Source organism: Gloeophyllum trabeum, assembly GCF_000344685.1.
Source record: "Gloeophyllum trabeum ATCC 11539 unplaced genomic scaffold GLOTRscaffold_00009, whole genome shotgun sequence".
Classification (NCBI taxonomy): Eukaryota; Fungi; Basidiomycota; class Agaricomycetes; order Gloeophyllales; family Gloeophyllaceae; genus Gloeophyllum; species Gloeophyllum trabeum.
Genome location: NW_006920418.1, coordinates 1,512,221 through 1,530,346, shown reverse-complemented (window position 1 = coordinate 1,530,346; position 18,126 = coordinate 1,512,221). Strand labels below are relative to the sequence as shown.

Here is an 18,126-nt window from a genome sequence, read left to right as displayed (position 1 = left end):
TGTATGTAACAGTGACGGTATGTCACAATAGGCGGTCACGTCTTCGAGCTGCGTCAAACACCCACCCACTGCTCTGGTCATCTCCAAGAGAGTTTCTTCCCGCTGGTTCTTCGTACTCGGCGCCGTGACACCGCCGGGCCCTTAACATGACAATGACCATGCCTGCGCGCTCAGCAGATCCACCATCGCCGCAAGAGGTTTCGCGAAAGCTGTCTCTGCACTCCGTCGCGAAACCCAAGGTAACAGCCACTCTCTGGACGCCCGCCTGTCTGTCTGTCTGTCTGTCTGTCTGTCTGACTTCTCTCCTTTGCAGAAATCGAATGTCTCTATTTCAGGAACTGAATCGGATTCGGAATCCGTTTTCGTCCCCGAATATATCTCGCCTCCATCTGCATCAGCTAGTTTGACTGGAGGAGTCCTTGCTGGGAGTTCTACCCAGCCTGCCCTTGGCGCCATCGCGGAGCGACGTTCAGCAAGCGGGGAAGAGTCGGACGACGACGATGACGACGATGACGATGGATGGCCAGTTGCCGATAAGAAGGGCAAACATCAAGGCTCGACAGACGAGAGCGTGATCAAGGCGGGATATCTGCGCAAGAAGGGCGAGCGGCGGAAGGTCGGTGCCTCCCTTGTTTACTGCTAGCTACGGCTGCGTGTAGCCCGCGTTCACATGTGTGCTTGACCAACAGACATGGAAGAAGAGGTGGTTCGTTCTCCGCCCCGGCCATCTCGCGTACTACAAAACCAGTGCCGAATACGAGCTGTTGCGTCTGCTCGATCTGATCGACGTTCATGCATGTACTCCTGTAGCTCTGAAGAAACATCCCTATGCGTTCGGCCTCGTCTCACCGACACGGACGTACTATCTTCAGGCTTCATCCCAGGACGACATGCAAGGATGGGTGAAGGCCATCTCGGACGCGAGGGAGTTACTTATGCAGACAACCGCCAAAAATTCTGGTACCTCAGCACCTATCCCTATCCCCACGGGCGGCACCAGCGACGCCCACTATCCGCCTCCCCTGACGCCTTCGCCACCTACTCAGTCTCTGCATATGCATGCCCTTACGTCTTCTGAATCTGAGGACGCATCATCGAATGCTCCTCGCTCGTTCCCGACGTCTTCCCCGACCCGTGCAACCTTTGCCTCTCCGAATAAGTCCTTGACCGCGCCGGTCGACGCTTCCAAGCCTGTTGCTTCAGGATATCTCATGAAGTGCGGCTCGAAGAGGCGGAATTGGAGAAAACGATGGTTTGTGTTGACCGGGGAACAGCTAGTGTATTCCGGAAGCCATATGGTACGTCCTCGTTTATCATTGTTGCTGACCGCAGTCCAATTCAATTCACTACATAGGACACGAAGCCACATCGGCAAATCGCGCTTTCCCAAATATTGGATGCTCTCGAATATGATCTTCCTCAGCAGCGAGCCGGTCCTACACATGTCTCTCCGCCGGGTGTTACGTCTCCGCCGACCACCGTGCCCGTGAACTCTGAGGAAGGCGACGCAGTGCAGAAAAAGCACACTTTCAAGATAGTCACAACGAAGCGGACTCTACTGCTATGTGCGCCCAGCGAAGAGGAAGAGATAAAATGGCTCAGCGCTGTTCGTGCGCTAATCGCTCGTCGATCTGGCGCAGGAGTAGTGCCTGGGAGTGCGGGGGCGAGCAGTGTCGCAAAGCCCACAGGAACCGAGATCCAGCACGCTGCTTCGGGATCTGGATCGGGCCCCAGTGGTATCAGGGGCATAGCGAGGCGCTTGAGCGTCAGCGCCGGCTCGGGCGGCATCGTCGGGAATGCAGTGCCTGAAGAGGGCGCTCCGGATAGAGCATAAAAGCTGTCGTCACCTCCTCGTCTTGACATTTCCTCCCGCTTATCCCCCAACCTCCCTACTCTGGACTCTCCGCCATTCACGGGGCGTAATCATGGGGCTGCAGCCTTCTGTCACATAGTGGATCTTTAGCGGACCCGTCGCGGGTCCTACATACTACGACTCTTGGACTTCTTGGGGTACGCGGACGTTACGGTAGCCTATTCTCCATCGTTCTCGGATTCTGGGCTGCGACATCTTCGTAGGTTACCTAATGACAAGTGGCTGGCTGATGGAACTGGGACTTTTGTGTACACCCTGAACTGTAATAGTAATCAGCAATACCGATGTTGGCACGAACGAGGCCGCGGCTGTTCCGGCGGACGCGGGGTCTTTGCGATGACAGGAAAGAAGAGGCTTATCGCCATCATGTGGCGCGGAGCATCTGCAGGCAGGTCCTGGGACTCACAGAAAGGCTGGACCGCTGCTGCTCGGGCGCTAGCTGCAGGCCGTCCTCGAGGCCAGTGCACGACTGGGGGATGCTTACTTATGGGCGTTTGTGGATTTCCAGTGGTCGGAGATTGACTGACGGTGGAGTCGTCGCACCGCTCCGCGGCATCGCTAGGCGCCCAAACAAGCGCCCGACCAGAGCGGTCCCACGTGGCTGTCGCAGCGTACAGCTTTTGTGGCTCCGGCAACTTGGCCAAGGTCCGGAGTCCGACACGCTGCCTTCGGTGCCTTGGAAGACGTATCACGCCACTGCACCCATTCAACGGCCCTGGTCCAAATCCTACAAGTAATTCTGCTGCTCTCTATACTTGATGTCCACCATTACGACGAATTTTGACGGTATCCGTGTTGACGAAAATCCCCAGGAGTTTGCCGTGTTTCAAGGTACCACTGGCTCGAAAAAGCAGTGCCATCTGAGCGCCCATAAAACCGACTCGAGCTAATCCTTTCTGGGCTACTCGGTTCGCAGCTCGCTGTTTAGACGCCCCCGAATGGACTGAATTGCAATCTGACTTTGTCCTGTTTCGGCCAGCAGGACCCCGGAACCTTTGCACCTAAGATTACTATCCCACGCATTCCTCGTTCATCTCGCCGCGTACATATACGCCCCGAGCCCGTCCCCTTCCTCAGTACCTGTCCTCCAAGGCCGTCCAACGCTAGGTCTCTGCATTGCATCTCTTTCTCTCTTCCTTTTTCCTTTATACCCTTCGCCTCTTGCCATGTCGGATATAGCCAGGCAGAGAAGATCGAGCATCTCGTCGCCGGCTAGATCCTCCAAGAAACCCGGAGCGCCCAAGGCTAAAGGGACGGTGCGCGCTAAGTCGGGCTGCTATACGTGCAGAATACGCAGAAAGGTCCGTTGACGCGCTTACGAAACTCCGCCTGCCCCTTCTCCTATTTATCGCTGCGTCTCCCCCTTCAGAAATGCGACGAGCGTCAGGATCAGTACGGCAATTGTGAAACTTGCGTCCGTCTCAGACTACAATGTTTGGGCTTCGGGGCCAAGAGGCCCGACTATCTCAAGGTACGACCTCTCAGACTACGTCGTCGAGTGCCACTCTCACCTCCCGCTGTGCAGAATACCAAGAACGTCGCCGACTTCCGGGAGAAGATAAAGTCTTTCCTCGCCTCAAATGGCATGATCAAAGGTCATTCCAACCCAGGGACGCGCTCCCCCGACGAAGAACCTACCATGCTTCGCCTCGTTGATGAACATCGCCATTCTTCGTCCGTGTCGAGCCCCCAATCCGAATCCATGTCCTCCCCCGACTCTCATGACGGCTACCGGTCCCATCTACTGACATCACATGTCCGGGACCCTGAGCCCCACTACGAACTATCCATGCCGGGGGACTCTTCCTACCCTCACAGCAGTGAGTTTAGTTTTGACTAGTACTTGCGCCACACGACTGACACTGGCAGAAGTACATCAACACATTCATCATCAACAGCTTGCTCCCGATTCACCTCCGTGTCCGCCTCGGCGCCTGACAGCAGGCGATCCCGATATCTTGAATCCTCTGACAATGCCACCGTCCATGTCGTCTAATAGCTTATCTCTTGTTTCATCCTCTCCCGGATCTTGTAAGAATGAATACTATTGAGTGTAATTGTATGTACATACTCAACGCCCTGTTCTATCTGTAGGGCATAATGAACCCGCCTTTTCTGTTGCGCCGTATCGCAGTCTCCCACCGCCAGCACGAAGTTACGCCACATACAGCTCGTTCGGCCCGTTATACCACCACCATCCCTACGGCACAGAAGATATTCATGAGAACCCTGATGATTACATTTCACCGAGTCCACCAGCACACACGATTCCTTCTATGGCCATGGCACCGCTCGCGTTCCCGAATAATGACCTGGTACACTACTACTTCAACACCGTAGTTCGCCAGCAATACCTACTCGCCGATGAGACCGTCTTCCATAATATTATGGAGATGGTGTCAGGGAGCACCTCGGCGTACAACGCTGCATGTTTCCTTTCCTCTCTTCATAAGCAGCGGGGCCTGGAGTCGAACGGTGCGTTCTATGAGAATGTGAAGATGGCTTTGTTACGGCCAAACCGCACACCGACCGAAGGCGATATCATGGCAGGTCTCATCGTCATCTCGTCCTTCCTGTTCAAAGGTGGGAGAGGCTCGTGGCAGAACTTCCTGGACGTCGCGCGGAACTGGGCAAAACAGATTTTGGAGGATCAACGCTTCGGTGGACCAGAGCGCGTCTTGAAGAACTGTTCGCCAGGTACACGCTTTATCCTCAAGACCACTATGTGGTTCGATGTCCTTGCCTCTATCACCGAGATCCGATGTCCACATCTGATCGGTGTGTACCGTGAGCTCTACGCACGGTGGGGCGATTCGGGTGAAGATGATCCGGATTTGTCAATGGTCAAACCTATGGGCTGCGACAACCAGACATTCCTAGCATTAGCGGAGACCAGCTACCTTGCCTGGTGGAAAGAGTCTCAACAAAAGCAGAATCGCCTCAGCGTCATCGAGCTTATAGAGCAAGGCCGAGACATCGAGAAGCGGCTCAAGCCTCAAGGCGCTGCGTTCGTCGGCACGGCGAGTGCGGTGGACGACCGGCATCGACTGACCTGCAATATTTTCCGGGCGTCGGCACGTCTTTACCTTCACTCCATATTGTCGGGTGATTATCCCAACTGTCCGGAGATATCAAACGCAGTCGACGAAACTGTCCAATGCCTCAAGGCGATACCACCTGATGGCAATCTGCTGCGTTCCATCGTCCGGAGCGTCGTCTTCAGTATCTGCATCTGCGGCTGTCTCACCGACGACCGTGCGCACCGAGAGTATCTTCTGGATCGGCTGAGGGAGCAGGAGAGGGTGTCTGAGATAGGGAACTGCAGCACGGTCAAGTCCGTCATGCAGATTGTCTGGGACAGACGGGATGCGATGAACAGGTACGACGGTGGCCGGAGCGGCTCGAAATGGCAGCAGCAATACCCGATCAACTGGAGAGAGGTTATGCACGAAAATAACCAGGGCTTGCTGTTGTTGGTTTGATTGACTATGTCTCTTTCGGCTCCCCTTTCTTTGCCTTCCCAAGTCACTTTCGTATGCATCGCACAAGGATGGCTGGTGCTGTGCGCTGCGCAGGACGTTGGATTGTCTGATTGCTTGGATCTCGCGGCTCGGAAGTCTCGTGTTGCTCCTGTATTTCTACTGAATGCCGAAGTGCTCACATGCATCTACGTATACCTCAGCTTAGTCCAATATCACCGCCACTTGGCATTGCTCTCATCAGCAGTCGACTCTGGATCTGATGGCACGCAGATGAGCGGTGCACACGTCAGTACATACGGCCAATTACGGTCCTGAGTCAATTGCAACTGATAGACGACTCAGGCTGCCCGTGTTTCACCGTAGGCGCCCAAAACCTGCTCTAGTCCAATTGCTGGGATTGTGCCACAGCATCTGGAACAGCCGGCCACACTGCCCTGCAAGCACACGTCGCAGGACGTACACTGCGGCCCAGTCTCGACGTTCTGTGTGTCCTCAACTCACGGTCTACCTGCCTAATTAACCTTGTGCTTGCACACCATTCGACATTCTAAATAATTCGCCATTCCCATCGGCCTGATTATGTAAAGTCAAGGTGGGTTCATTAGGCGCCCGTAGCGTTCTAAACCTTACTGATGGCCGCTTCACCCGATTGCACGACGCACCCGCCCCCATGATTAATCTCCAGAAGCCGGGCGATCTCTGACAGCGACAACTCAAGAAGTGCTTCTCTGGTCATGAAAGAGAGCCCCTGGCCGGACCCTTTTCGCAGCCGTCCTGCAGTTGTCGCTGTAAGATCAAGACCGGAGAGTAAGGAGAATGATAAGAGGTGCCAGTAGACGTCTAACCTCCCGGGAGTATCTCCTCCGGAAGATGCTCCTCCGGTGGTTAGACGCCCACTGACTGACGTTAGTGCAGGCGTGCCATTTGCTGTGCGTCCTACAGGTGTATTTAGACGCCCCGCATTCCCTTGGTGACGAAATGTTGGATAGCATCATACCCGTTCGACTTGCCTATTGTGACCTGCTCTGTTACTTACTTTAAGACCGTGTATCTCGTCCGGAGACAGGCGGCGCCTGATCCTGCCCGTCAAACCTACCGTATTCGGACACACCGACTCTGCACTTGATCTCAAAAGGAACGTCATTGTTAGACTATCTTACACGGTGCCCCGTCTGCTATAATTGCTGTAGTTTCTGTCTACACGTAGGACACGACCCATGAGTTACAGAGGTACCAGCTCCTCTGCTAGCGGCAGCACTTCGCCGTCGTCCGAGAACCCATCTTTAACTGCTTCACCTATTACACATACTTCGCTCATGTCTCAGGGCTTCGAAGATCCGGAAACCGTAGCTCCCAGTCCTCAAAGATCCCCATCCGCAAGGTCAGGTCGCCCGGATATAGTTCGCTCCCAGTCCACAGGTAGCACGGGGGGTTGCTGGTAAGCCCAAGGTATAATCCTTTGTTTTATAATGCCCTGACCAAAATACGTAGGACATGTCGCGTAAGACGGAAAGTACGTCTGGAAAATAATGCTATCGTCTTACTTCGTACAAACAGCTCACCCGTTCCCCAGAAATGTGACGAGCAGCGGGAAGGAGATTCTTGCGCAACATGTCTCCGTCTCAAAATAAAATGTTTAGGTTGGGGACCTAGACGGCCTGAGTGGCTCAAGGTACGGGGCTTTGCTTCTCTCTCGCTGCATCTTAGAATAATCCCTTCGCTCAGGATAAACAAGCCGTGAAAGCTTACAAGGAGGAGATCAAGGCACAACTCGCAAGACAAGGGATGATCCGTGGTATACCCAGATCGGTAGCGAGCACGCCAACTACTCCTTCGAGCTTCAGTCACCACCTGGAGCCGAACACCTACGACCTGACTCCCCACTCGGCCGGTCTGGTGGCATCTCACGACTACTACACGTACGAAGAAGGGCAAGGCCTCCACTCACCAGGATACAGTTTTTCGTCGAGTATGTGATCATCGGTCCATGATATCTTTCGACGGTCTTGACATGTGGTGACTTAGGCGGTGACTCCGATATATCGTCGTTGGGCATATACGAAGATCCGACCGCCAGCCATGCCGGACCGTCCTCGTCGTCGGGACTATATCATGGGAGGTCGGAGCATACGCCAGGTACATCAAGGATAGACATCAGCCGATATCAATCATATCCACAGGCCGCACAAATTCCCGCCGGAGCCCTTACCTCATATGCCGTCCCACCTGCTAATGCAGTGGAAGGCGAATACGTACTTTATTACTTCCAGCATGTTCAGAAGCTACAGTTCTTCCCCTCTGATAATCGCCTCACGGATGCGCTTTATAAAGTAAGTGACCATATGTCGCTCATCTATTCCAAGCTCATTCTAATTCATCTGGTGTTTGTCCAGTCTATTCTTGAAGAGCCCCATGGCGCCGTCACTAATGCTGTATGCTCCCTGGCTAGCCTGCATTACACCAACTCCCGTGTCGCGCAAGGGCTGGAGCAAGAGAACCCGGACCTACAGACGACTCTGGCGATGCGGTTCTACAACCATACGTGCTATCAATTGAATACATCGAAGTTCACTCGTGGTCACTATGGCGCGAAAGACGCAACAGCCGCTTTACATCTCGCATCCTTCTCAATCTTTTCCAAGCCTCCGACCGACTGGGCGCCCATGCTAGAGATTGCTTGCGACTGGTTCGGCCAGAGTGACATCTTCGTGGCGGAGGATCCTGTGGCGTGTTTAATGAACATGGACTATCTCGGCCAGTTTGCTGCGAAAGCGACAATAGTGAGTGTCACATAGTCTTGCACGAGTTGCAGCTGAAGAATCTGCCAGTGGCTGGATATCGTGTCCAGTGTGAGCCTATTGCAGCCGCCGAGGTATCTGTCCTTGTATCGTCGACTATTGGGCGCCGGGACTACCTATTGGGCCGGTACCAGTGCAGCTTCTCGGCCGAGCCCGAGCTTGGGCATGGAACGGTTTACGGGCTGTGCTGATGCGGTGCTGCTTGCAATAGCGGAGATTTCGGCTTTGGCGCACTGGAAAGCACAGGAACTCCGCCGCGGGTCGCTCAGCGTGCGTGAGCTCGTGCGTCGGGGCGATGATATCGAGCGCCAATGGCTTCAAGGACCTCGTGTTCCCTCGGCTCTGGAGCAAGGGCAGGCACGCGCCGGCAGTTCTCGAGTTCCTTCACCCTTAGCTCTGGCATCATTTCCTGCGGATGGTCAAACACATCCTTCCGTGTATTCCCAAGATGCTGGCGGTCTAGTCGCTGAGCTGTACCGCGAGAGCGCTATCCTGTACCTTCACATCACGCTTAATGACTGTAATCCAGGCAAGTTGCCGTTTTCCACTTTCCCACCCTGGTGCTGACTGCTTTTATTTCAGGTATTTCCGACATATCCAACTCTGTAAATTATATCATCCAACTTCTCCAACGTATACCCCGGACGGACGATAGGTCTCTCATATTCCCCTTGTTTCTTGCGGCTTGTGCATCCGATGGCCAATGCCGCGATGTTTTCTGGGCATGGTTTATCGATCAGGAAGCAAATGGCATCGGCAGTGCTTCAAGAATACGATCCCTGTTGGAGTCCCTATGGAAGCAACGCGACATCACCCGTGGCGTGTCCACCGTAGACTGGCGCGATATCATGAGGGAACTTGGGCTGAATTTACTCCTTGCGTAACGCTCTCAGGAGACCCGGAAATTCAGAATATCGCTGATCTTCTCTTTTCCACATCTAACTTAATTTTTTCGACATTCAATCGCACAACCCTATCACTACTGTAGTCTCTAGAGCCCCTTGCATCGGGAGTTCCGTGCCGTTGCAAAAACCCAGTGTTTCCATAGTTTTTTCTTGTCATCTCGCAGCCGTGTTACCAGTAAATGCTCTGATGGAGGGTTGCTATGTATCAATATACCACACCAATTTTCTATAGCGGGAACAAAGGAAAGCTAGTCAAAAGGCCCGGTTGCATCATCAGTCATCGAAACACGATACTTGGCTCCAGGATATACAGCGGAGTACATGTCGTGGAATAACAACCCAGGGTCCTCCGGTCTCTGGTACGCCGGAGGACCCTTGAACATCTGTGATGGTGTATCAGCTTAGTCGGGGCCAATCCCCCTCGGCGACGGGCTCGGTATTCGGACTACCAGAATATACCTACCTACTTAGATGTGCATAAACGCCTAGATAGGTAACAGGATGGTCGATACTTAGAAAGCGGGTAGAACGTTCTTGCGAGCCACGTGAAATAGGGAGCTCGCTTACCGCTTCAGCCACCGACGCGTAGATCCCTTCGAGATTTCTGTGCCCGAGCGTGATGTCGAGATGTCTGTGTAGCGTCCGGAGCAACCAGCTGTAGCGTTTCGTACTTCGTCCTCTGGCCGCCATGGCTGAAGCCTCTGCAACAACGCCGGAGGTCACAGCCCGGCAGGACGTTGAAGGAAGCCGTATCCAAGGTCGATCAAACACCGGAGATGATGGAGGCATATTTGGAGCACTTCCTGAACCCCAGCCTTACACGCTGCATGTCGAGAATCTCTCCTTGGAGGCTCCTGTGGCTGGTGTGCCACTTCCACTGCCTATACCTGTTTCATTGCCTCCGAAGTTAGCCAGTCGCGTTCTCGGCAAGAAGTACCGATCTTATGCCGGCAATAGAACTTTGTTGTTGAGGAACGTCAGCCTCGAGAGCCATCCCGGAGAAGTACTGGCAATGTATGTTGGCATCTTTCACACGTGTAGTGCATGGGAAGCGATTAAACTATGTGCTGCAGCATCGGGAGCAGTGGCAGCGGCAAGACGACACTGCTGAACGCGATCGGCCAGCGATCAGGTCGCTTGAAGACCTTGTCTGGTTCAGTCACCTTTAGGCCAGTATCATCTAGTAGCAATTATGTTGAGTGTCCGACGGCTGCCCAGGGGACATCCTTGGTACCCAGAAAGCTGGGAGGGGTGATAGGCTTCGTTCGACAAGACGATTTCTTGCTTCCATGCTTGACCGTGCGTGAAACTTTGAGGTTTGCTGCCTACCTGCGACTTCCTGCATCAATCAGTTCGTCTGCAAGAGAAGAAATAGTCGAGAAGACGATTGCAGAGTTAGGTCTCAAAGACGCAGCAGACACAGTCGTCGGAGGCGCTCTGCGGAAGGGCATATCGGGCGGAGAGCGGCGGAGGTGCACATGCTTCTCATTCTCTCTGTGAAACCAGGAAGTTTAATGCATACGCAGGTTATCAATAGGCTGTGTTCTCGTCACACTTCCCAGCGTCCTTGTGCTCGATGAACCGTACGTGACAAGCATGTCCTCGTTGACTTCGGAGCCCCACAGGCTTCTAACTGTGTTCGCCACAGTACTACTGGGCTGGATACGACCGCTGCCTTTCATTTGCTCTCGCTTCTCTCCTCTCTGGCACGACGCGGACGCACGGTAATTATTAGTATCCACCAGCCTCGGTCAGATGCATATCCACTCTTCGACCGTATCTGCCTCCTCGCTCGAGGGTCGGTTGTATATTCGGGTCCCAGAGCCGAGGCCTTGAATTGGTTTGCTCAACTGGGCTTCGACGCACCTCCTCGGATCAATCCCCTGGACTTCCTCATAGATATCAGCGCCATCGACACCAGGGACGAAGAGAGTGAGGTCAGGACGACAGAGCAAGTGAATCACCTAGTGAAGCGTTGGCAGGACTATGCGGAGAAGACGGCGGAGACTCGCACCGCGTTGGACTCCGTCCATGATCGCGATGACCAGTCTGTCGTTTCATCTGACCATGCGGACGGTGTGAAGTCCAAGAATAAGCGACCTTCACTCGTTCTGCAGACATTAGTTCTTACGAGACGTGCTTACCTGAATGTATATCGGGATTATGGCCAACTGTTCGGCTTCCTCCTCCAGGTAATCCTGATTGGACTCGCAACCGGTATGTCCTTAGTACATGCTCTCCCGAAAAAAGACCTAGAAGTAAATTGGTCAGGTCTAACGTTCTATAAACCTCCGGAAACGCCTGCCGGAATACAGACGCTGAAGACGGTCTACTATCAAGGCCAAGTAGCGTTCTTCTATCTCTCAATCGTTCTGTACATCTTTATAATATGCAGTAATCTTATCGTCTTCGACCGTGAACGCGAGGTACGCCACTCGCAACGACTCTTGTGCCCTACTGTCACTTATCTTGATGTGAAGGATCATCTCTACTCGGTGGTACCATATGTTGTCAGCAACTTCTTAGCATTTCTTCCTATCAATATCATCACTCCATCGTTGTATGGCATAATTCTCTACTTCATGTGAGCTTTGTAGCCTTTCGACGGAGTGTACGCTCACCGTGATTGCGTAGGTGTGGATTCCGCAAGGATAACCTTGCGAGGAACCTGTTCATCTTCATAGGAAACGTCAGTCTGTTGCATCCGCGACATTATCCATTTCTCATATTGTACCCCCAGAATATACTTCAACAACTGGCGTCTTTCGCATACGGTCTTTTTGCAGGATCGATGGCTAGGCCGTTTGCCGAGGCTTCTTTACTCGCCAACGGTCTCTCGATTATGTTTGTGCTGAGCGCAGGATACATAATAGTCCACTTACCCGGATACATCGGCTGGACTCGTTGGCTTTCCCCGTACTTTGTAAGTTCTCTCGTTATGTGCCAGGAATGCGCTGGAACTTGGCTGCCAGTATGGTTACCATTGGGTCGCCATCTCTCAGTTTAAGGGGAGAGACTTTGAATGTGCGGGGGTCGAGGGAGCCGCAAGGTTTGCGTTCTTTCGTTTTCTTCTACTGCTTCTGACTTGTTTGTCGGCAGAAACCAGTGCAACGGGGATAATGTCCTTCGTGGCCTCCGGTTTAATCTGAACACTCCACTGTGGGTGTATCCTGTCGGTTTGGTCGGCTTCATTGTTGTAGTCCTTGTCATTGCAGTGAGTATCTACCATGCAGTGCCCGTAAAGAGGAGAATCCCATCTTTCTCTGTAGGCATGCCTCCTTCAGTTCTACCACCCAGGTGGAGTCCGCCACGCAGCAAAGCAGATTGGGAAAGACACCGGGTCTGCACGCGCCGAGAAGGTGGCGGAGGGCATCAATCCACCTGAGCGGGACCCCGTGCAGGTGGAATTACGCAACTTGTCATTAGAAGTCAGCCAGCGCGATTTATTAGGACGGCAGAGTCGGAAGACCATCCTGTCAGATATAAGCGCTGTATTCAAACCGAGACAAGTGTCAGTGATCATGGGCCCGTCGGGTGCTGGGAAGGTGCGGACGGTTTTGATACATGAGGTGGCTACCTATGGATCTGACTTGTTCCTGTACGCAGAGTTCTCTCCTTGAGGTAATCTCAGGCCAGCTGGCCACCGGCCTTTCCTCTAGGTTTAAGGTGACTGGAGATGTGCTCTTCAACGGCGAGCCGATGTCCGAGGCGACGAAAGGGCTTGTGGCGTTTGTACAGCAAAGTGATAACTACTTGCTTCCGGCCCTTACGGCGAGTGCTGCCCCGGTGTAGGCTGACCGAGTGCTGATGGATCTTCTAGATACGTGAGACGTTGCATTATGCGGCAGATCTGCACTTGCGAGGAATGCCCCGAAAGGACAAATTGCGACGTGCCGAGGAAGTCCTCCGTATGATGGGACTCCGTCCCGTCGCAGATAACATCGTTGGCGGAGAGGTAAGCAATCATCCCTGATGGTGCATATGATCCGTGGTTATATATCGCGACTGTCCAGAACGTCAAAGGGATCAGCGGTGGAGAGAAGAGAAGACTGTCCTTGGCAATACAGCTCATATCCGATCCCTCGGTCCTGATCTGCGACGAGCCCACGAGTGGCTTGGATGCTTTCATCGCTTTGAGCATCATGGACACTTTGCGACAGATTGCTGCTTCGGGTAGAACTGTCATTGTCACGATACACCAGCCTCGGTCGGAAATTTGGGCGAAGTCGTTCGATGATGTGCTGCTTCTGTCTGGTGGCCGAACTGTGTATGCTGGACCGAAAGACCATCTTCTACCGACTCTTGAATCAGCCGGCGAGGTGGCGCCTCTCTATTATAATCCCGCCGACTTTGCCTTGGATATCATTTCTGTCGATCGACGGGATGAGCTCGCCAGAAAGGAAACAACGGCCCGGGTGGAGAAGCTTATCGACTTCTGGCGCTCCGGAACCGAGATGAAGCGGCTGGAAGACCACAAAGTCGAGACTACGACGCCTCGTCCGCCAGCGGAGGTCCGTAATCACAAGCAGAGATCGTCCAGGTTCTTCGCTTTGCCAATAGTGTTGAGTAGGAGTTGGAAGAATCTGCGTAGGCAGCAGGATGTCTTTGTGGCTCGATTGGCGAACCCGCCTTTCCTCGTTCTCTTATTCTGGCTGTTCTTCTTGCGTCTGTCCAAAGGCCCCTCTGGCGCTCAGGACCGCATAGGCTTGCTGATCGAGAATAGTGCAATGCCTTTCGTCGGTATGTCGCGTACTACATCGTGCTATGCGGAACTGACAGTACTCGTATAGGCATGTTAGCGTCCATCGCCATTTATCCAGCCGAGAGGGACGCATTCTATAGGTAAATCACTTGCAGAGCACCGCATCTTTCTTGACCTTACCAGGCTTCCCGTCTGCAGAGAGTATAAGAACCCTACGTCTCGTTACAGCGCGGCAACCTTCATTCTATCATACACTATTCAAGAGATACCCATACAGCTAGTGGCATCGATGGTGAGCGCTACGTCATGCATGAAAAATCGCAAACTGATCGTCCTGGTAGATATATTCGATCATCATGTTAGGTGGTATGAACCTACAGTTGAACGCCCGCATATATTTCGAGTACACGGTGGGCGTTTTCGGTTTATTGAGTTTTGGCGAGAGCATCGGTGTACGCATTATTCCGCTGGTCCTGTTAATGATACAAGGCTGATCCACGACATTGGATATATACAGATTATCTTTGCGAGTATGTGGCACTGACACCGCTCCTAGTCTCTTGATCATACTCACTTTCGCTGCTTAGGTTGGGTGATCAACGGAGGTCTTTCGGTGTCCATAGTATCTTCTGCCTTGACTATCATGTCACAGACATGCGGAATCTTGTCTGCGACCCTCCCGAAATGGCTGCAAGTCATTGCATGGGCTGGCGCTTTGACATACCAAGTGTGAGTCACAGCCGATGTTTAATACGGGCAGGATGCTATATAATCCGTGATTGTACAGGAGGGTGGCCTTCATCAACGAGTTCACCGGGTTGCAGTTTAACTGCACTGACGCCGAGATAGCGTCCGGAGAATGTCTAGCTGGTGCGTATTCAGCAGTCACCTCTGTGCTACGTGATGTCTAATATGGTCGAACCTAGTGAGCGGAGAGCAGATGATAGAGACCTTTGGCTTCAAGGACAGGAATACAGGTGACCTAAGTCTCCTTTACGTCTCGCAATCAAGTTTTAACCTCAAGCATCGTAGCGAAATTTACAGGACTGCTCCTTGTTGTTGTTACTATCTATCGACTGCTGGCTTGGCTCGCGGTGAGGCTTCGCGTAGCGTTGTTCTAGCTTCGACCAGAGGAGTCGAGGCTCGTATTTTGCTGCATTTATTCACGGATGTACATTACAGCACATACTCGGATGGACGTGGACATGTAATTACGCGTATGCATGTAACTTTGTCTTCTTGAGCAATGGTATTCTTGACTAATAAAAGTACTCTCCATGGCCTCGCTGGTCTCAGATATGTGGATCTCAGATCTCAACGGAAGCATCTGATCGGGCGTTACCGCAAGACATGCGCTTGCCAAGCGGGAGCAAATACTCAGACACGTGATCTCCGCGTCGTGAATTTCGAACCGCGTCGGAGGTTCAGTCTGCAACCGTGGAGCACTCCGAACTCCGAGCGTCGTCTTCTTTCCAACCACCAACTTCATCCCCGTCTGCTGCGATGACCAGCATGCTCAGAGGCATCCTCGGAAAGCGCGTTTCTTACTCTGACTTCACCATCGTCGCGGCTCCGACGAACGTCAACGAGAGCGGTAAGGAGAACGCGCCAGCTGCTGTCGTAGATGCCAGTGCGAAAGCCCCCCCTGCGAGTCCAAAGAAACACGCAACGAAACATAGAAAGGTGTCGCATGGATTGCCTATGGAGACCATCGGAACGAACCAAGAGTTCGACAAACTCTTAGTACGTCGGCGACTGAGTGAAACCACGCGTTCTAATCGGTTTGGCAGGATGATCTCCAGATCCCACCGACTCTACGCCCCAAGCTGGAGAAAATGGACTTGTCTGTCAAAGCTTCTATGCTCAAGTCGTCGCAGACGCTAGCCTTCAGGGGCCCGAACGGCCCGGCGATCCCTCCTTCACTCCGGCGGACGCGCAGTATCGACTCGATTGACTCGTCTTCCTCTCGCTCCCCGCCGCCCTCGCTGGGTCCAAGCTTCCCGAGCGGACCTGACAGGGCGGGGCGCGCCGTCAAGACGGCCTCGCGGTCGGGTTCGGCTCATATCCCCCGCTCGCCAAGCGCCCATGCGCGCGTCGGCTCTGTCGACATATTCTCCACCCTTTCTCGGGCACATGGTCCAGCCATCCCCACGGCTGTGAAGCCGAACAAGGATAAGGGGGCGACTGCTCCTTCGGCGGCGGCGATCTGCAAGACCCTTGCTAGTACGTCGAGCACCAAGTTGGAGGTGGACTTTGTGAAGAGACTGCGTATCTGTCTACGCAACGAGGCCGCGTCGTAAGAGTCTGATCTCCTACAGTCCAAAGCCCCTTTTTTCACGGCCCATGTCATTTGTAGTTGGTCGCAAGACTTCCTGCGAGCGGGCGGATACTCTGCCTTGATGACACGTCTCAGAGAACTACTGGAAGTTGAATGGAGGTTAGTTATACAGCGTATTGCCCGCTAACAGCTCGATTGAACCACATCGATGATAGGGAGGAACAGCATGACGATCAGATTTTGCACGAGCTACTGAGGTGCTTCAAGGCGCTGTCCACATCCTCGATCGGGTGTTTTGCTCTTCGGAGCTCGAGCCCGTCTCCATTCGTGCAACTCGTCGCTCTTCTGTACTCTGACAAGAAGCCCGGGGAAGTTGGTACCCGAAACCTGATCGTGGAGCTGCTCCTGACCTTGTTCGACCTGTACCCTTCGACCTCTCTGCCCGCCATCGGGCCCGCCAGCATCAACCGTCGTACTGAGGCGTGGGATGAGTCTGCGCCCTCCTCGAGCGCCGTTGTTACTCTTCCTGCACCTCACAAAACGTTCTTCTCCCTTATCCGCGCCATCCTCCTCACACCTGCGCCACCCCCTACCGAATCCCCTTCCAATCCCGTATCACCTCACGCCTTCATCGAGTCCCTTCACAAGCCTAGGATCTACAAGTCGTACCTTCAAGAACTTTCAGATATCTGCCGAGATTACTTCTGGGTATTCTGTCATCAGAACAACACCATCTGGAACTTGGAAGACACCGACGAGAGCAAGGTAGAGAAGCCCCGGGCCCCGGGTGGGATGACTGGAGGGGTAGAATTTGAAGCGATGGGCTATATGGTATGAATATGGTTCGCGCCGGCTCGCGCTGATACTGACCAGCCGTGGTCCATCTAGACGACCCATTTCAAGTTGATCAATGTGATTGCCAAAGCCGCAGAAGATCTGCAGCTGCCGAAGGATGATGAGCTCTCCGCTCACAGGTTCCACACCGACCTGTTCCTCTCGGGTCTGGAGCGCATCATTCTGGTAAGGAGCGGATGGCATCTATATTTGCTGGTCCCGAGTTAATACTGTGATAGATTGGCCGTAAGGCATCCACCGTCTACTACCCCACACTGCACCTCGAGATCGCGCGGTACATGTCCTTGGCCGGCAGGGCTGGATATGAGATCCCATGGAGCCTTTCCAGGATGATGGGCCCGCCTCCGTCCGGGATGTGCAAGCCGGGTCGGGCGCCGAGGGAAGCCAAGACTCCCAGGGCGTCGCCGACCAAGAAAAGCTCGAGGGCTACAGGGCCTGTCCTACCGTCTCCTGTGAAGATCGAGCCCATCCGGCTCGGCCAGGACGTCTTCGGTGCATGATCCTCCTGCTCGCCATGCCTCTCTTCTTCTGTCAAGGTTTTTTGCTTTGTCGTATATGGTTAATTGCTTGTTTCTATGCTGTCCATGCGTTTTCTCGACGACTCTAGTGTTTGTTCATGATGATAAAAAAGTTACGAACGTGTTGATCACAATTATGATCCAGACGAGATTGATGACGGCGACGAGTATGCGTCTGACGGACGCGCTGGAATAATACTGCTGTACTCTTATGTAGACCGTTGGCATGTGTAGGTAAGAATGATATGGACTCTAATTTTGCTGTACTATGCAATATATTGTTTGTCGTTGTCCTTGCTTCCCAGTAGTCCCCACAATGCCTATGCTCTCCTATGTAATATTCCTCTCCCTGTCTCGCGCAAGAGAAACGCGACCACGTGACTGACGCGTCGATGTTGCCACGGAGGGCAAGTTCGGAGCGCCGGGCCGCAGCATGGACGACGACGAGCAGCTTGTGACCAGCAGCTGGCCCGCCGTCTCATATTGCAGTGATGACGGAGCGTATATCCTTGGTCCAGGGACACCGTTCACGTATAAATACGCGCCTTCGAGTTGACCATGCATTCCCCCGATGCCCGACCATCGACCCACCATGAAGCAACCATTCGCGGCCCTGCTATGTGCTCTACCCGTTCTGCTAGTTGGCGCCAGTCAAGTGGTAGAGCTGCCGCGTATCTCGTCGACTCCTCATAATGCGTCGCGGATACTCGACCGT

General features: G+C 53.5%; 5 protein-coding genes across 5 annotated transcripts; all 5 read left to right on the top strand.

Moving 5' to 3' along the window:
• The first annotated feature begins 81 nt into the window (after positions 1 to 81).
• Positions 82 to 2,167, top strand: GLOTRDRAFT_78303 (PH-domain-containing protein). Its single transcript, XM_007869427.1, has 4 exons — positions 82 to 239; positions 314 to 616; positions 690 to 1,298; positions 1,355 to 2,167. The coding sequence occupies exons 1-4, from the start codon at positions 147 to 149 to the stop codon at positions 1,832 to 1,834; spliced, it is 1,485 nt and encodes a 494-aa protein (XP_007867618.1). The 5' UTR covers positions 82 to 146; the 3' UTR covers positions 1,835 to 2,167.
• An 803-nt stretch (positions 2,168 to 2,970) lies between these two features.
• GLOTRDRAFT_78300 (uncharacterized protein) lies at positions 2,971 to 5,573 on the top strand. The gene is made up of 5 exons (XM_007869426.1): positions 2,971 to 3,174; positions 3,243 to 3,344; positions 3,399 to 3,693; positions 3,746 to 3,904; positions 3,968 to 5,573. Exons 1-5 carry the CDS (start codon positions 3,040 to 3,042, stop codon positions 5,353 to 5,355), a joined length of 2,079 nt encoding a protein of 692 aa, XP_007867617.1. The 5' UTR covers positions 2,971 to 3,039; the 3' UTR covers positions 5,356 to 5,573.
• Positions 5,574 to 6,671: 1,098 nt separating this feature from the next.
• Positions 6,672 to 9,037, top strand: GLOTRDRAFT_130692 (uncharacterized protein; the record flags this gene model as incomplete). Its single annotated transcript, XM_007869425.1, has 8 exons — positions 6,672 to 6,793; positions 6,847 to 6,868; positions 6,929 to 7,027; positions 7,081 to 7,324; positions 7,381 to 7,685; positions 7,749 to 8,135; positions 8,184 to 8,673; positions 8,736 to 9,037. 8 exons carry the CDS (start codon positions 6,672 to 6,674, stop codon positions 9,035 to 9,037), a joined length of 1,971 nt encoding a protein of 656 aa, XP_007867616.1.
• Positions 9,038 to 9,645: 608 nt separating this feature from the next.
• Positions 9,646 to 15,020, top strand: GLOTRDRAFT_139630 (P-loop containing nucleoside triphosphate hydrolase protein). Its single transcript, XM_007869424.1, has 22 exons — positions 9,646 to 10,072; positions 10,132 to 10,530; positions 10,585 to 10,641; positions 10,707 to 11,275; positions 11,330 to 11,484; positions 11,539 to 11,642; positions 11,693 to 11,747; positions 11,799 to 11,981; positions 12,031 to 12,107; positions 12,158 to 12,272; positions 12,328 to 12,603; positions 12,665 to 12,844; positions 12,879 to 13,013; positions 13,072 to 13,798; positions 13,849 to 13,900; positions 13,959 to 14,052; positions 14,102 to 14,212; positions 14,278 to 14,290; positions 14,348 to 14,489; positions 14,548 to 14,630; positions 14,687 to 14,737; positions 14,793 to 15,020. The coding sequence occupies exons 1-22, from the start codon at positions 9,747 to 9,749 to the stop codon at positions 14,879 to 14,881; spliced, it is 3,993 nt and encodes a 1,330-aa protein (XP_007867615.1). The 5' UTR covers positions 9,646 to 9,746; the 3' UTR covers positions 14,882 to 15,020.
• A 310-nt stretch (positions 15,021 to 15,330) lies between these two features.
• Positions 15,331 to 17,679, top strand: GLOTRDRAFT_78295 (uncharacterized protein). The gene is made up of 6 exons (XM_007869423.1): positions 15,331 to 15,503; positions 15,551 to 16,056; positions 16,117 to 16,197; positions 16,254 to 16,869; positions 16,927 to 17,058; positions 17,112 to 17,679. Exons 1-6 carry the CDS (start codon positions 15,462 to 15,464, stop codon positions 17,391 to 17,393), a joined length of 1,659 nt encoding a protein of 552 aa, XP_007867614.1. The 5' UTR covers positions 15,331 to 15,461; the 3' UTR covers positions 17,394 to 17,679.
• The last annotated feature ends 447 nt before the right edge of the window (positions 17,680 to 18,126 follow it).

Excerpts from the sequence above, each read along its gene's own strand:
- GLOTRDRAFT_78300 (XM_007869426.1), top strand. The coding sequence starts at position 3,040 with ATGTCGGATATAGCCAGGCAGAGAAGATCGAGCATCTCGTCGCCGGCT. Across the intron at positions 3,175-3,242 it reads CGTGCAGAATACGCAGAAAG|AAATGCGACGAGCGTCAGGA; the intron begins GTCCGTTGACGC and ends CTCCCCCTTCAG. Across the intron at positions 3,345-3,398 it reads AGAGGCCCGACTATCTCAAG|AATACCAAGAACGTCGCCGA; the intron begins GTACGACCTCTC and ends CCCGCTGTGCAG.
- GLOTRDRAFT_78303 (XM_007869427.1), top strand. The coding sequence starts at position 147 with ATGACAATGACCATGCCTGCGCGCTCAGCAGATCCACCATCGCCGCAA. Across the intron at positions 240-313 it reads ACTCCGTCGCGAAACCCAAG|AAATCGAATGTCTCTATTTC; the intron begins GTAACAGCCACT and ends TCTCCTTTGCAG. Across the intron at positions 1,299-1,354 it reads TGTATTCCGGAAGCCATATG|GACACGAAGCCACATCGGCA; the intron begins GTACGTCCTCGT and ends TTCACTACATAG.
- GLOTRDRAFT_139630 (XM_007869424.1), top strand. The coding sequence starts at position 9,747 with ATGGCTGAAGCCTCTGCAACAACGCCGGAGGTCACAGCCCGGCAGGAC. Across the intron at positions 13,901-13,958 it reads GAGAGGGACGCATTCTATAG|AGAGTATAAGAACCCTACGT; the intron begins GTAAATCACTTG and ends TCCCGTCTGCAG. Across the intron at positions 14,631-14,686 it reads GTCCGGAGAATGTCTAGCTG|TGAGCGGAGAGCAGATGATA; the intron begins GTGCGTATTCAG and ends GGTCGAACCTAG.
- GLOTRDRAFT_78295 (XM_007869423.1), top strand. The coding sequence starts at position 15,462 with ATGGAGACCATCGGAACGAACCAAGAGTTCGACAAACTCTTA. Across the intron at positions 15,504-15,550 it reads AAGAGTTCGACAAACTCTTA|GATGATCTCCAGATCCCACC; the intron begins GTACGTCGGCGA and ends TCGGTTTGGCAG. Across the intron at positions 17,059-17,111 it reads GTCTGGAGCGCATCATTCTG|ATTGGCCGTAAGGCATCCAC; the intron begins GTAAGGAGCGGA and ends ATACTGTGATAG.